Source organism: Corvus cornix, chromosome 2 (assembly GCF_000738735.6).
Source record: "Corvus cornix cornix isolate S_Up_H32 chromosome 2, ASM73873v5, whole genome shotgun sequence".
Lineage (NCBI taxonomy): Eukaryota > Metazoa > Chordata > Aves > Passeriformes > Corvidae > Corvus > Corvus cornix.
The window spans coordinates 8,580,456-8,597,803 of NC_046333.1; the positions used below are offsets into that span (position 1 = coordinate 8,580,456).

A 17,348-nucleotide genomic window follows, 5' to 3' on the forward strand; every position below is an offset into this window, starting at 1 on the left:
AGTATTCTATTCAAGTTTTCTATTTGCAGTGGTATAGTCTGGCTCGAATGTTTCAAATATGTAGAGCAGGAGAGAAGAGTTCATGCAAATCACACTTTGGTTTTACTGTGCCAGGTGTGCTAAAGGTGGATGATCAGAGGAAGATCTGACAGCTCATGCCATGCATAACACTGGAGTCAATTCAGTATTAAATCACAGCTGACTTGACCATTTAACTAATTTGTGGTGCCATCCTGCTCTCCCACAACTCATAAGGGGGAAATGTTTGGACAATTTTTTGGGGTCCATTTGTTGAACTAAAATTTGTCTCTGCTTTGGGGAGATAGAAGAGTGAAAGACTCTGTTGCGTGATCAAGATGGATTTAATCCTTTCAAATACTTAAAGGGAGCTAATAAGAAAGATAGAGACAGACCTTTTAGTAGGGCCTGTAGGGGTAAGGGTTTTAAACTGAAGGAGGGTTGACTTCAATACAACGATGAAAGGTTGACAGTGAGGGTGGTGAAACACTGGCACAGGTTGCCCAGGGAGTTGGTAGGTGCCTCATCCCTGGAAATATTCAAGGTCAGGTTGGATGGGGCCCTGAGCAACCTGATCTAGTTGTCCTAGATGTCCCTGCTCATTACAGGAGGGTTGGGCCAGATGAGCTTTAAAGGTTCCTTCCAGCTGCAGTGTTCTGTGATTCCAAAGGCGTGCCCGTTCCCTGAGCCCAGTACTGAGGAGTTGTGTGAGTGTGCCTGATTGGGATGTCTCTGTATGCACAAACACACCCAGAGCTTCAAAAATGGCCTCAGCATGTTTTCCATTCCTGCATCTATTTGCAAATATAAATTTCAAACATACATTAAGCAAGACTTCACACATGAAAAAGAAGTCTTTGTGCACTTTGTGTTTCCATGGGAGAGGAGGAATCTCTTATTTCTGGTGCAGTGTAATTTGTTAGGAAGTGAACTCTCTTGACTGGTTATGTGCTTTTTTTTCTTAGTCTTGACACTTTATAGGCTTACCTTCATAGACCTGGTATTATCAGCCTGATACATGCTTCAGTGCTGTTTGTATAGTGTGTAAAATCCTGTAGCCTCTTATGGGTAATGATATCAATTCTGCATCTGGCATTCCCTGAGCTTTTCCTTGCCCTCCTCTTGTAGCTGAAGTGTTGGTGCCCCATGTGAGGGGAAAAAAGCTGTCCTGCCAGCCCTCTCCTAGTGCAAGGAGAACCATACACCCAGGGTTTTACACTGGTGTGATGCAGGCAGGCAGAGACTAAATGCAGAAATCCTTGCCTTACCATCACTCGTGTTTTTGTGGCGTTTGCTTGTGCCTTTGGAAGTGTGGGGGACTCCAGGGTACAAAAGCAGGAGCATTGAGGTGGGGATGGGCATTTAACCACTTGGGAAGGAGTGTCCTCTACTAACACCCAAGCACAGCCCGTCGGGTGCTCAGGCAGATGATGTGAGGCACATCCTGGAGTTGTCCTCTGCTGCAGGGCCTCGGGTGCTGCACTGCACTGTGAAATGACTTTTTAAACATACCTTGCCTCCTTTTCCTCATGCTCTCAGAAGCATCTCCCCGTGTATGATTACAAGGTAAAGACAACGCAGCCCGTTGTGTTTGGAAGTGGTGATGTGGGGCACACACAACGTGGGGATTCCTGCTCTGTCCTGTGTTGTGTACATGGTGCCTTTTTCATCTTCAAAGCATTTTCCAGCCATGAACTAAGAGCACACGCATTAGCTGAGAGCACACACCCCTCCCTGAGCAGCTGATGCCGGGCACATCCCGGGAAAAACTTCCAGAATGTGACACACCACTTTTGATGAAAATAAAATGATGCCATATTTCATCAGCTCTATTAAAAGTACTTAAGTAATTGGACTAATGAAACTTTAAAAAGCCTTTAAGAGACGAATGTGGTACACACCTTTATTCCCACTCTTTTCCCCCTGCCCCCCTTATTTTCCCTGTTGAACATCTTTTGCTGACTTTTTGGGATCTGTTTGTTTTTCAATGTGTGGTTTTGCGGAGTTTTTTGTGTGTTATGGTAGTTGATTTCTCTGCTTTGCAGCACTGGTACTGTTACAGTTTCTGCAGCAAAGGAAAGGGTCATCTGCAAAACAGCATGAGTGTGACGGGACTACCTCGTCTTTCATACCAGTTTTTGCAAACACTGGGTCTTATTTCCATTGTATTCATTGGTCTGTGCTGCGTGTGCCTGCCTTGCCTCTGGACTGTGTTTACCTCTCGCAGCTTCAACACGATTTCTCGTGTTCATGTGGTCCATCACACATCTCCACCATCCTTCCAGCTGTGATATCCAACATCCGTCCCCTCTGAACTCATGTTGGCTTAATTCTTCTCCCATCAGCCCTGTAGCCAGCTTGGGTATTTATCTCTCCTTTCCCTTGAACTTTCCCTTGAGCAGGACAATCCAGGTGAGGTGGAATGTGATGATATGCTCTGCATAGGACAGAAATCCTGTCCAGGGCCATGTGCTCAGCTCCCTCACCCTGCCTTTTGGGAAAAAGGGTACAGTGGCCCCTGAGTCATCACATCTAGTGGACTTTTTTGGGTGGCTTCAGTGTAGTGACAGGCCACTGATGGAGCTCTCTGCTCCAGACACTCCCCAATCCGTGGATACACAAGACTGTCTGTGGCCAGCCACAGCCAAGCCACTAGTTTTGTGACCCCTAATGTCCAGCCCATTTCTGAGGGCTTTTTTTCCAGGCTGAATTTATGCATTTTGGGTGCAGCTTACTTTTCTTGCATTTTTTTTTTGCTTTTTGCAGGGCAGGCAGATGAAGAAGCCTTTGCCGAGGAGTGCAGACGGAGAGGACAACACGCGCTGCCTTCCCAGCCGACCAACCTTCGCCTGCTGAAGCCTCACAAGTCTGCCAGCTCCCCCCGCCTTGCCTGCCATTACAGTAGTGATGAGGTGGAAGAACAAGATAGAAGCCGGGTTACGAGCAGCTTCGAGGCCCCTTTTTATTTATCAGGTGTGCACAAGCATGTTGATGAGAAACGTGCAGAGAAGGACCCATCACATAGTCAAAAGCCAAACCCAAAAAGCCAAGCAAAAAGTTGGTGCTGTGTGTTGACTTAATGTTAGTTCCCTGGTAGATAATAAACAGCAGCTTGCTTGCCTTCATCCTGCTTTAGCTCTGATCTTCCATTTAGCCTAGATTCACTAATGCCCTGGGATATTTAAGGATCCAGGGCAAATACTCTTGTGCTGCTGAAGTGCCTCTGCTCTTTGTTGTTGAAAGTGAAGGCATTTTAGAGGTTAACTCCTCACAATACTTTGCACATTCATTTACTTAAATTGTGCTTGGTTTCCTTGTCCAAGGAGAAGTTCAGCAAGCTGATGCTATTTCTGGAAGCTGCAATTTTAGGCAACTAAATCCTAATAGAGGAGGCTGAGACTGTTCAGGCAAACGTGGCAATTGTTTGGGTTATTTTGGGAAGTAATTAGTCCTTTGATATATTTCCAGTCTGTAATTTTTGGCAATGTAGTCCAGAGGCTATCTTGGACAACAAAGTCCTCATAACTACTTGATTTAATTGCAACCTGTGGTCAAAGATCATCCAGGACTGTGAGGACAGGTTTTTCTGATACATGAAAGATGCCTTTCTACTTGGATGCCCAAACCAAGGACTCTTCTAAGTAGTGTGAAATCAGATGAAGTGCTGGCACGTGTGAGCCTATGAGGCTTCTCAGGGTAAACACAGCACATGAAAAATATGCACTGTACCCCAAAACAGGTGCTCATGTATTCCCAGTGCTGTACCAACTTCCACCATGTTTATGAGCCTTTAAACCCAACACTGTCTTTTGTATGGAAGACCTAAAGATATTATGAGGGATGACAGATTGAAAAAAATAGAATAATTTAGATTAACATCTTCCTCATCAGTTGCTGGAAGCTTTGTGTCTTAAAGGTGACCAAGTTGATCTTTTCTTTAAAAAAAAAAGAAAAAAGTTACAGAGATATTCAGAATATAACCTCTGAGCTGATGTCCTGAAGCTTCCCATGCAAGAGCTACAGGTTTGGTCTCCCATGTCTGTGGCTGGCAAAACAAAATCTTGTCTCTACCTTTGGAGCATGAGGGTCTCTTCAATCACAATATTTTGCAATGGATTCCAAGGAGCAGCTGAGTTTGACACACACTGTGCAATTTTTAAGATTACTTAGGACTTTTTGCTGTGAATTTATTTATGCTCCAAGACGCACAAGTTTGTAATTAAAATTAATTTCCAGAAGTATTAGTGCAATCACAAAATGCTCTCTTCTACCAGTAGATTGTGAGTTGCCAAAAAAAGACTCAGGGTGAAAACTTGATTGCAGTAAGACTAAGATTTTACTGTTGCTTTAAATATTTTGCCTACTGTTCCTCTGATGGACAGGGCTGCTGAAGGACTGGTCGAGTCAGTCATAAAAACCTACGTGAGTGTCTTAATCCCTCCCTGGGAAGTTTGTGCACGAGCCCTGGCCAGTAATGCCATTCCCCTTCATGGGTGTTCACCTCTGCTGACTGCCTTGCCCAGCAAGAAGCTTCACCAGCACAGCTCTGTAATTACAGAGACCACTTTACTTGCTTGGCTTCTCATCGATCACTGCCGTGCTTACACGGGCCGGCGTTGGGAGACAATAGCATCATTTCTGCCTTGCTCCAAAGCCCTCTCAACTCACTGGGAAATAGTTAAGTTCAATGGCCTCAAACCAGGTGCAGTTCCACCTTGAATCAGACATTTTTGCCACCACCAGTGTGGAGCCCTTGGCAGTGGGACCACACAGCTGTTTTAGATGTTGTCCCAGTTGGACCATCTCAAGCAAACCCTCAGTCATTAATGATTCACCTGCAGTGAGGTGGTTTTCTTTTCCCAGCTCTAAGATTGGGAATGTTTGAATTTTGATTTGTAAGTCCATAGGAAATTTAAATGAAGGAGAAGGGGATAGGTTTCATCATGACTATGTGCCTCTGAAAGTGGCATCTCTCTAGTGCCAAGAGGAAAGGCTGGCCAACTCCTTTAGACTGGCAATATCCAGAGGTGAGATGAATCCTCTCCTTAGTCGGGATTGCCAATCATCACAGTGGGTATTTAACAAAAAAATGACAGTTCAATTTAATTTACCATCTTCTGGACACTTTGTGTTGTAGTGGAAATTGCTCTGGAAACTGTTCCTGGTTTCATAATGGACTTTTAGGATAAAAGTTCACCTCTTGTGCTCTGAAATCACTGCATATCTCAAACAGTTCTCTAGCTCCAAAGAAGGAATTTTTGAAATAAAAATTCAGATACTGCAAGTGAATGCTCCCTGATAGTGTGATACATGACTGACTGGTGGGATCTGAGCTGTGGCAAAGTGGTGTTAATGGCAGCAGAGACCTGGGGATGGCAGTTGTTAATGCCAGAGGTAGTGGTAACTACCCCTTAAAAACTACTGCTTTGGATTTCAGAGTTTTGACCTTTATCCAGCAAGAATGATTGAAATGTTTAATTGTTAAAATAGTGGAAAAAAAATGATATAAATTTCATTATTTGGAAGATAATATTGCAAGGTTTGCTCTTCCTTTTCAAAGAAATAGCTTGCATTAACCTACAACTTACAACATTAATAATTCATTTTTTGCTGCATTTTCATCTGCTGGCATTTGTGAAGAGGAAGCCACTTTAAAAGAACTAGCTTAACTAATCTTGATCCTTTCCTGGCATGGATTCCTCTGCTGGAAAGTTGAGCTGTTTGTACTTCATTTTGTCTTTAATTCAGTCTCTGTTCTTTTTACCAACATGCGGTTTCCTGAGTTACACTTACTAACTAGTAACAGTGATGTGCTTTGTTATTCCAGCTAATTACTTTATAATTCCATCACAAACTTTGTTTTGCACATGTAATGGAAAGAGAAAGGAAAGCAAAGCCACTGTTTTTTGTGGAAATTTAATACATGAGGAATGCTGGAGGTGTGAAAATGGAGTTCCCCGTCCCTTTGCTCCACGTCCCCTGGCTGTAACTGTGCAAGTGGGATGGGGTAAGAGCTGTACCCTTCTGGGGCAGGGGCTGAGAGGGCTGGCTGGTGGATTTGGAGACCGGCTGGTTGCTCCCAGGCTTAGCCCAGAGCTGCCTTCACGCATGGTGTTTTGGCTGCTGGTATGAAATCATCCTGTTACCCATCAGAGACAGCTGGGCTGTGTGTGGAAGGGCTTCCGTGGCTGCACAGCCTTGCAAGCTTTTGCTTGCCATTGGGAGTGAAACCTTGGAAATCTATTCAGTGCTGGTGTGACCCTAATTAACAGCAGGCAAACAGTTGTATCTGGCTTGGTATATTCTTGTGGCAGTTCTAGGCAGAATCGGTAATGAAACCAGCATGGTGAGCAAGCATGAAGGAAGGCCCCTGCAAGTTGCTAAAGCTTTTCAGTCCCCTAAAACATCAAAGTTGGGATTACATCACTGGGTCAGCCAGTGAAACTGGAGAACTCACCCTTTGGATTTAACAGTGTGGATAATTAAATAGTGGAACAGCATACATAGATGGGGTGGGATGTTTTGTCACCCCAGCTCTTGGCTAAAGGCTCCCTCTCCACAATGCTCCATGGGACAGGCAGGAGCTGTGGATGAGGAGAGGGAATTAGTAGGTCAGGTTGTGCTATGTGCTGGGCAGTGGCTCAGGCTGAAAGGAGGAGATGTGAAAGTGTAAAGTTGTAATTGCAAATTGAGTCACACATGAAATTATACTGAAGCTGTGATCTGGGGTGAATTTTTACAATGGTATATGTGAATGTGGTCAGTCTAAAATAACAGAGGGTGGCTGCGACTCAGAAGTAAGATAGCTGCCTTTGAAATAGCAGTTTATTGTTTTGACTAGAGAGACATTTCTAAGAGCAGAAAATTAGAAAGAGTACTACAGAACCCAGCTTGAAAGTGCCTCACTGCCCTTTTAAAGCTCTGTGTGGGTGTTGGGGCCATGGCTGCTTCCATGCTTTGAAGGAGGACCACAATCTTAGCAAAAAGTTGGTAGATCTTGGAGAACATTTTCTCTGAGACTTGAGCAAAAAGTGTGAATCCCTCCAACCTCAATGTTTTACTCTGAAAGTAGAAGGAGGCTTCTCCAAGTCTTCACCTTAGCAGATTTTTATAAAAATCATGGCCTTTATTGCTCATTGATGTGGGTCAAGCAGCAGCAATGTCATGTGTTAATTGTCAGCTGTGACTGAACACCTTGTTTCCTTCTGCTGACTCCTACGCTCCTCTGTGCTGGCAGAAGGAAGGTGGAGCAGACCTGTGGCTGCTCTCTGCATCCTGGTAGAGCAGGCAGATATCAGGCAGGACAGGAAAAAGTAGGCTATCAGGAATGTGTTGGAGAGGAGTGTCTTCCCCAGGACACCTGTGCCTTTGGATCAGCCGCCCGATGTGCACACCTCCCTTGCAGTTGCCACCCAAGAATGTGACGAGTTTCACAGTCAGTGACTGAACAAACTCGTGACTTTGGGAGGTGCAGATGGCAGGGAAGTAGAAAGCCAGAAGGAAAGTCAATCTGGGATACGGCAGAGAACCTTCCCAGTTTGTTTGGGTCCTTGCTGAGTGATGGTTGAAGGAGTTGCACCTAAGTGTTTTTGGAAGTTGTTTTCAGCCTTCAACAGCTTTATGAAAGCTGGAGTAGTGTCTGTGCTCCTTACGGCTCTTCTAGAAGTAGAAGAGAAGGGGATGAAATGGAAAGAGTGGGTTAGCTGATGCAGTTTGTTTAAGACAAGAATTATCCACGTAGTAAAGCAGGTGTAATTACAAATGATGTGGATTCTTGCCTCACCATGTCTGCTCCTGGCAGCTGACAAAAGCAAGAAATACCGAGTTAGGGAGATTTCTATCTGCATTTGAGTGAATCTGTTTTCCAAACGTCACAGCTTGGGGAAGCTCTTGGCACCCTGTTCTCCCTCTGCCCCATGAGGCATTTCTAGAGTTTGGGTGGCTAAAGATTGCTGCTAAGGGTGGAAATTTGAACAGCCCTTCTCCAAGGCCAGCACTGTTTGGCTGAAGCCAGTTCAGCCTGGCACTTACTATGGGAAGTTTCTATGGACACTTTGGGATGCAGGCAACTCGCCAGGACACAGACTCACTGCAGAGTGATCAGTCATGGGGCTGCTGCTTTCTAATTCAGATTTTGTTGTCTCATGACTTTGGGGCTAGTCTCGTAACAAAGGCAGCTAAATATACTTTTAATTAGTGCTGGTTGAAGTATTTGACTGAAATACGCACTGAAGGGTTACATCTTTAGTGTGCAATTCTTATTTATGTTAGGAGCTGCTTCACTTGCTTGGATCAGGTTTTTGGCTGTTATCACCCAGCATAGCATCGCCAAAGCAACAAACTGGCAAAGTTTGACCTATCCTTTCTTCTTAGGTGGGGGTAGAAAAGGAAATGGCAGACAGTGAAATTATTTATCACAGCAGGCTCAAAACAGAAAAGACCTGGCAGTTTTCTCTTGAGGAATACTCTGTGTTTGTGTGTTATCTCCTACTTTGGGCAATCTCTTTCTGTGTGTCACTGATAACGCTTGAAAGATTTCCACTTTTCAGCCTTATCATTCCAGAGGCTGGTAGGAGACCACGTTGTCAAATGCCTAAATATCTTCATACCACAATATTTTAACATTTGAGTTGTTTCATTTATAAGACTATGAGTTATGTGGCATTCACTTGAAGTCATAATTTACATTGACTCAGTATTTTTAAGGAACAGTTGCTAGAATTGCTTTCAAAATCTCAAGTATTTGAAGAAAATGGACTATTGCAAAAAAAAAATTACAATATAAAATAGCACAATCAAATGCTATCATGCCTGGATGTGGAAACCTTTTAGAAATACTGACACTGTTTTGAGAATGAAAAATTAAAAAAATTATGAAGTTAATACCTGCTAGGGTTTAATGATCCTTTCCCAAATATCTGTGTTATTGTTTCATAGTTACTACATGAACTAGTTCTGATCAGCTGATATGATGCTGTTTTTCCCTCCCATAAAGGGAGGAATTCTTTGAGTAACACCCTCCAGATGACTGATTCTCAGGACTCAGCACGTCTCTTCTGCCTCCATTGACCTCTGTGAGAAAGCAGGGAGATGCTTGAGCCCTTCAGGGATGGGTGCCTTACTCAGTGACTTGAATGCAAAGGGATCCTATTTTTGGTGATGTATAGGTAACCTGGAAGGAAACTTCCTGGATGGAGTTCTCAGTGAGGAGATGTTCATACAGTGACTCCAGGGACAGGAGTATAGCTCAGGGGGTCACAGAGTGCAGGGAAAACCCGGCGTCATCTGCAATTCTGCTAAGCACTGCCAGTTTCTCTCTTCCTTGAACAGGAAAATGGTTTCCACTCTAACTTTGTGCAGGCTGATCATTCATGGCAGAGTTTCTAAATAAATATCCTGCCTCTTGACTCAGATGATTGCAAAAGATGATGTCATGCTGTGGATACAGCACAGGAGCTACAGTGATAACCTAGAGCAGTTTCCCTTTGCTACAAGGGAGTGTATTTCCTCTAAGCTTTTGATAAAGTCTCAAATGGTTTTAGCTGAAAGACTTACCTCGTGGTTCTCCCCAAGTAAACTGAAGAACTGCAGCTCTGCTGTGGGCACATCTCTAGCTGTGCTTGGTAGGAGCTCTGGTGAGGAGCAAACTGCAGCCACAGTGTGGCTTTGTACTCCCCTGGCCTCCCATCACTTCCTTTTCCCATATTAATTTTGCTATTGATACTGAATTGGTGGAGAACCAGGTGCACTGGTGAAACTGCTTCCTTGGGGCCATCCCTGCCTGCCTGCTGACAGAACAGGGGAAAAAAAGAGATTTCCATACAGGCAGAGCTGTGCCTTTCGAGGGCCATTCCTCTGACTCCCAGCCCTGCCTCTCAGCTGGATTGCAGGGGCTGCTCTGCTCTGTGCTGGCCCTGGTCACTGGACTGTGCTGATTCCCAGTGACAGAGCACCACTGAGCTAAAAGATCCCTCCAGCTGTCTCAAAACATCACAGAATGATTGTCTGAGGGAAATGTTTACTGGCTCTCAGTTTAGATTTATGAGTGCACCTGGGTAGATGTGGTGGTTCACACAGTTCACTGCCCTTGCAAGTCTGCCAGCAAGTTGGATTTTACTGCAAGTTTGGATGGAAAGGAGGGATGCAGAGCAAGAACTGTTTTTCACACATCTCTGTGGGGATAATAAACCATTGGAATGATGATCACATGGCTGGAAGCTTGTGCCTACTGAACCTGTAGCAAATAATTGTTGCTTGAACTCAATGCTTTCATGCACCATTGGGGCTGCAGCCGAATATAACCTGTGGTGCATAGTTAAGCTTGAGCAGGCTGATGACCAGCATATAAAATATATATTGGTAAACACTGAGCACCTTCTTATTTACTCAGGATTCTTGGCATTCCCTAGCCTTAAAATGGAAATGCAAATATCATGGTAACTCTGACTACTGTGAGCAGGAAATGCCAGTACTTAAATTGCTCCTGCTGTATAAGTCTTATTTATTGCTTCCGTTTTGAAAATTATTCCAGTTTTGCATGTGCTCTAATTTTGAAGCTTTTCCTGAATGGCTTTGAAGTATTTTGAAAGTTCTCCAGATCTTTTCAAACTTCAAAGATTGGTAGTATTTTCTTTCTATGTAAGGGATGTAGTAGAATGGGGGATATGTAGAAATGGCAATTTAAAAAAACCCCAACACATTAGGAAGCCAGACCTTTTTTATAATAGTCTTTAAACCATTCAGAGAACATGTGCTTTTGCTAGAGAGAAAAGTCCATGAATGCTGTGAAAAGTGTTTTACAAGCCATGTTTCCTTAGGATACAAAGAAGGCAGCAAGAGGAGGAAGCAGAAGCAGAGAGAGGAACTGAAGAAGAAGAAGTCAACCAAAGGGAGTTACTAAAATGGACTTCTCTGCTATGCCAATACCTTTATAATAATGACAACTTCATGTTACCTTTGAGCACAACTCTTTTGTGTATATTTTTTGGTTGTTCACACTGCTACCAAGGAAGTGACTCATGTTTAAAACTGTACTAAAATTGCACTATGTTATTCCTTTTAGTTTCACGGAGTGGCTTTCTTGCCCGTTCAGGTTAGGGAATTCGGACGAGGCTGGTTGTGGTTAGGAGTGTGTTACATTTGAAGATTGGAAAGCGTTACAGAATTTCTTACCTCTTCCTTCCCTGGGACTAAAACGACTCTAGTCTAGTGTTTGTTATTTGTCTTGTAGGATATAAAAGGCAAATGCCTGTTTGTTTGATCACTGGCATCAACATCAGGCCCGTTGAAAGAAGAGTCTGTTCACTCATGTCATTGGGAATGGGATGGAGACATGAGCTCTTATAGGGTAATTTATGCAAGATTAATAAGTGACTTTTATGGTTGGGGTTTTTTTGTGTTTTTTTTTTCTTTTCCTTCTTTTTTTAATTTTTTTTTTCCCAGAGTGGGCAGTTCTGCCCCTGCTATTAAAATGTTCCCTCATATTAAATTGTATCTTGAAGTTATATCCTCTGATTTTAAGAAATGTAGTGTAATTATGGTCTCCTGTAAGCACTCCTACTGATTTCTTTAGGCTTAGTTGACTCCTGATGAATCATTTAGTGAAATCATTCCTTATTTTAAAAGTTTATTTCAGAACCTAGAGACAAATGATCCACATGCTACTTTAAAACTGCTCTTTGTTTCTGCTGAGTAGCTTTTAGATTACAAACATTTTTTCAGCATTGTTTTAGATTTTATCAGCTTGTTTCTGCAAAGAACTTATACCTTTATGTATGAAAGCATTTTGTGTCCGTTTTATTGCAGGATTAATTTTTTTTTTAGCTGGAAAAGATGTCTTAGATTTAAAAGAAATACGTATTTTCTGGCAAGATGACTTCCTTGCTTCCCATACTTGTCTCATGTGCATGATACATTGCTTCTCTTAACCTTTTAGTGTGTACAGAGCCCCTCTGTTGCCTTAAGCATCTACCTGCATGTTTCTTGTCAGTGTGTTGTCTCCTTTTTTTAACCTCCAGGTAGGAGTTAGCAGCTTATGGTTTTGTTTTGTTCCTTTTGTTTTCCTCTTCCCAATATGTTGTTGATGTAACAACCTTAAACCTGGCAATATTGAAAGTCCACAGTTCCTGGAGAAACTCACTCATCCTAATGTTTCAAAGATGTAGGAATGCACTTAATGGTGTAAGAGAGGAGCTAAACAGAGAAGCCAAGTCTGCATTCTAGCATGGTTTGATATAACAAATTCTGGTGTCTCTGGTATCTGAATGGTTTAGCTTCAATTACCCAATGTAACCCTCTGCAAGCACATAACCATTTATGAACTCTGTTAGGGTCTGTAAATTACGGTTAAGATCAAATAAGGACTGAGTACCGGTTTTCTGTCACTTAAGTACCACTTTTTTTTGTGCAGTGTTACTAATATTTAAAAATAAAGAAAATCTGCCTTTATACTTTGTCCTCTTGCACTGTACTGTAGACTGGCATCAGTTGTCTGTGGTTCAGTTCCATTAAAGTTCAGGCTGTACACGCAGCGGGGAGAGTCCTCATTCACACAACGCGCACAAGCATTCCAGGTAATTCCTTTTGTTAAATCCATGAGCAAGTCAATACAGTCCCTGTGTCAAATGGCTGATACTGGAAAATGAGGGTTCTTTCTGGCTGGAAACATCACTGTGAGGAGAGTATACTTCAAGCAGAGCTTGCACATTTGCCATGCAAGGAATATTCATCTTGGATAATGCATGACATTGAACTGCATCCCGGTTAGGTCGCTTTCCATACTCTAGGAGGAATGCCCCCCATACATATGTCAGTTTAAAGCTGTTACTGCTTATTATTTGCTGGGGACTTAGTGCATGCTTTGGAAAAGCAGCAGAGGTGGAGGAGGGGAGTGGTGACACCAGCACAGGGCTGGTCTCCCCTGGGCTGTCCCTGTGCTGTGAGCAGCCTCAAGTAATGGGACAGAGTGGCTCCAGATCAGGAATGTGCCTTGAAGAGTTAGAGCAGACAGGGATTTGGTACATAAATATCTCCTTGACTCAATCCCTGTGTTAGGCTTGATGGAGGTGGGTAGAGCATTAATTAGGAGAGCTGCAGGCAGGCTCTAAATTAGTGAGGAAAAGCCTGTCTCAACAAAGGCATCCTTATCCCACTGGAAGGGTGCTGCCGTGCTTGCAGGTGGTCTCCTACACCTGGTGCCTTCCACTGGGAGAATCTCCTGGGAAACAGAGTCCCCAGAGGAGGGAACCATGAGCGTCATCTCTCCCGTAACTACCTAAAATCTGTCTGAGCTTGCCCAGAAATTAAGAGATGTGAGCTCATGGCCATTGAGCCTAATTCCTTCTTTCTCAGCCTTATTATTTCTGGATTTTAGCTGAAGGGGAACTGCTTAAGTGTAGCATGGCTGTAGCACTGTGTTTACGTGGCTGTGCTGCTTCCGGGACAGCCTGGACCTGGTGCTGTGTGCTGTAGGAGCAAGCACATTGTTCTGTATCCCAGTGCATCCATCTGCCACAGGCGAAGGCTGCCTGATGATGTGGGCACTTAAATATGTGTTGGGGTAGGAAAAAATGCAGGTGGGTGTGAGACACCACAACTGATAACAAATTATGCTGGCCCAAGAGTGGCTGTGAATAAATGTATTGTGAAAGTTGGGAAATGATTCCTGCCCATCCCACAATACTCCTGTGGAAGAGCTGAGAACAGAAACAGAACTAGTTTAAGTATGGGGCCTGATGTGATTCATAAAATGTATTGCAAAATGATTCTTTATTGAGCAGGTACCTGGGCTCCAAGACCCAAAATGTATCCCATAAGAAAATAAATTTACTAGGGTAGATAACAGTTGAGTAACAGGAAGGATACACTGAAAGGTATCCCTTAAAAAGATACATTGAAAAACCCCAATTTTAAGATAGAGGGGACGCAATTGCAAACAAACACAATGCTGACAGATGAGTGTTCTGGCTCCTAACTTGGAAGCTACCACTATGAAAATGGTTTAAATTCGGTTATTTTTCCACACCTTTCAGAGATGTGCATGGTCTGCTCTTCAAACCAAGATTTGGCAAGGCTTTGATCTGAAATAAATGATCTCAGAGTGTGTAGGTGTCACAATGATAAAAAAGTATTTTTCAAGTTTTTGCCCAGTCTCTGCTCCGTGCTGGTGCCACCTTCATGAGCAGCTTGCAGACCTGTACATCCTGCTCCTAGAGGTAACACAAAGCTCTGTTTCCTTCTGTCAGCTTGCCTGCCTTTACAGATACTTCCTTTTCCCCAAAATTTCAAATTATCTCAGGAGCCTTTGTATATATTTCCTGAAATAACACACAGAAAAATGCTTCTTTTGATGAGTCAAATATCTAGAAATTGTGCAGTAATCATTAGGGAAGCACTAAGCTGCCTGTTTTCCCAGCCACATCTGAAATGTGTGACTCATGCCCACTTGTTCTTTAGGAATGTTCCCAGCCATGGGCCACCAAACTGGTGCCTATCAAGTGGTGGGATTAGCCTGTTACTATATCAAATGTCATTGCTTTATTTTACCTGTAAAGAATTCTATTAATTTCCATATTTCCCCTTTTGTTTTGTGTGCCAGTTGCACAAGATTCCCTGGATGCACAGGTTAGTCCTTCCTGCATTTCAGATCTTGGTTATCTTTCTTTTGTGCAGTTCTGCTCCTTTATGCCCAAACTGAGTTCACATTTTAGTGCTCTCTCACCTTTCCTTGCCCAGGGAGCACCTTGGTGCCCTGTAACTCACATATTGATTGGAGGGTGGGGTGGTACATTTGCCCTGATTAGCTATATTTAATTCTTTTCTTTCCAAGTGGGAAGCTGGTCTTAAGAGACTTTTTATCACTCTTTGCAACACTTTTCTCATTGCTACCTGTTGGACCAAAAACTCTAGGCAAGGCAATTTTCCTCCCCATTGATGAGAATTAAAGGAGGGCATTTAAAGCCACATACAGATCTCAGTAAATGTTCATATTTGGAACTACGATCGATTCACCTGCCTTGTGTCAGCACACTTTGTCTCTTCACAAGCTCTTCTAGCCAAAAAGGATTAGGTGGGGTGTTAGGAAGTGTCAGATTTGTTAAGTACCTTGTTGGTGCTCTCTTAGCCACCAGCTGTTAACTCCTGACAGCAGGAGAAGCACTTACAAAGTGGCTGAGCTGATGTGAGATGGCATTTCCAAGCATGGGGTAGGTTACCTCACTGCTCTCATCATGACAAGACAAAACTGACCATGTCATTTGGCATATCTTGAACTACAGTCTCAAGTACTCCAGACTTTCCTCCTGCCTCTTTGTCACTGCAAAACCAGACCAAGAAGTAAGAAGTGAGTGTGAGAGGGAGATGAAAACACTTATGCTGATAATGAGTCTGAATGCTTTGATTTCAGGGAAACGCCTCAATATCTGCCTGGAAGCAATCACGGATTTTCCAGGATGTCTTCAAGGAGGGAATGGGACCTCACTGCACTGGCTGGATGTCTAATTGCATCTCTTCGGTGTCTGTTTCCATTGGCACGCACATGCACCTTTCTACTGAAATAGCAGATGTCATTTTTTCCATCCCTTGTTTGGGAAGTGCTCATCCTTTGGTCAATGCAGAGCAGTTTTCTTGTTCTTTAGGCTGCTGGTGGTTGAAATTTAATGAAGTCTTATGTGGCAGGTGTTATTTTTACATTATTTCGATGTTAGAGATTGCAGCTGGGAAAATTTATTCTAACTTAAAAAACAAAACTTATTTCCAGACTTTTAAGAAGAAAGCTGAGATGGCAAAATCATGAATCACACCAAAGCTTTTATGCACATACACCCCTTAAATGTCTTAGGGTTAAACCTATAAAATATGTGTTTCTGCTTGATTTTTTGAGTCCAGATGTGTGGCATTTTTGGATGGTTTAATATGTTAAGCTGAGCAGTGCTATTGCATATTGCTATGTCAGACCAGGAGATGGTTTGCAGCCTCTTTAACAGACTGCACACTCAGAGCCAAGGAAGGGAAGGAGCACTAAACAAACACTTCCCACGGTACCTGGAAGGGACATTCACCACAGGTGGTTGACTTGATCTTAGCAGCAGACACAAGCTGCAACCTGCCATACTGGTACGCTGTGACAGCACGGGTTTCACAGCTGCGGGATCCGAGGGAGGAGGTACCCGCACTGGAGCCTTCCCTGGGCTGTGAGTCACGCTTTGTACCCATGAAAAGGATTTGTCAGCTGCCTGGCCCACTGTCCTGTCTTTGATAGTGACTAATGGCGGCTGCCTAGGGGAAAGCACACGAACAGGCTAAGCGTGTTTTACCTCACCAAAGTGTTTTCCCAGCTGTGGCACTTTGGGGGTCAGAGGCTCCTGGATCCAGCAATGGCCTTTTTGTTACCCAGTATTTTTTTCCCATTGACTTGTTAACCTAGAAAGCTGCTCAATACCTATTGTCCTATGACAAGGCATCCCTCATGTGACTCCACTGGGTAATGAGATAGGTGCTGTGCTTTAAAACTCTCTCCTACACCTTTCTTTGGTTTCCTCCCCTCTTCCATCACAGCATTGAAAGAGACACTGCCCACCATGTCCTCACTCACCTTTTCCATGGCATTCATGATTTTACATACCTCACTCATGCCAGAGTTTGATTAACCCTTTTATGGCTCAAGAGGTTCAGCACATTGAGTCGTTCCTCGCAGAAAAACCTTTCCTACCTTTGGTCACCCTCTCAGATTGGGAAAGATGATTAAACAGTGGCTCAGCTCCATAAATTGTGCTGACCACCTGGACAAGCATGAGAAGCATGCTATCAGCTTGCTAATACTCCACTGACAGGAAGAGAAGCGGGCCATGCCTGGGACACGGGAAGGGCAGACCTGGGGCCTGGCTCTGCTGCCCTCAGTCTCACCAGGCTCTCACAGGCTCTGGGGTGCGAACGCATGAGCTCACGGCAGTGATGGTATCTCCAGAGCGTGGTCCCACGCACCTTCCCTCCCCCTCAGCCGAAATCACGTCATGGGACATTCAGCATTTGGGATGTGCTCCTCCTGACTCAGGCTCAGCTCCTGCCGCCACTCGTTGCTCCTCCAAGCATTCGCTGTCTGTGCCCCTGCTCAGCTGGCAGCACCCAGGCTGGGAGTGTGTGGCCACTGCCCGCTCCCACAGAAAGCTGGCACTGGCTGAAAGGTCCGTGCCAGCCAGGGAGATGGGTCCAGTAACCTTGGGAAGGCACCATGCTCCTGGTGGGACACATCCCTGCAGGCAATGCCTGGAGATGGGGGCAGTGTCACTCCACGTGTCCCCGATTTCTGCAGCACCGCCCGTGGCAGCGCAACA

General features: G+C 44.0%; 1 protein-coding gene across 2 annotated transcripts in view; it reads left to right on the plus strand.

Annotated features, from left to right (window-relative positions):
* Window positions 1–15,889, plus strand: part of DNAJB6 (DnaJ heat shock protein family (Hsp40) member B6) — a 62,281-nt gene extending 46,392 nt beyond the window's left edge. The window contains exons 9-11 of one of the 2 annotated variants that reach the window (XM_039569059.1): window positions 2,785–2,991; window positions 14,615–14,640; window positions 15,422–15,889. In XM_039569059.1, the coding sequence (XP_039424993.1) occupies window positions 2,785–2,991; window positions 14,615–14,640; window positions 15,422–15,811 (623 nt within the window). In that variant the 3' untranslated portion in view covers window positions 15,812–15,889. Of the gene's footprint in view, window positions 1–2,784; window positions 2,992–10,835; window positions 12,468–14,614; window positions 14,641–15,421 lie in introns of those variants that run through there. The other variant, XM_039569062.1, reaches the window with a different exon arrangement.
* The last annotated feature ends 1,459 nt before the right edge of the window (window positions 15,890–17,348 follow it).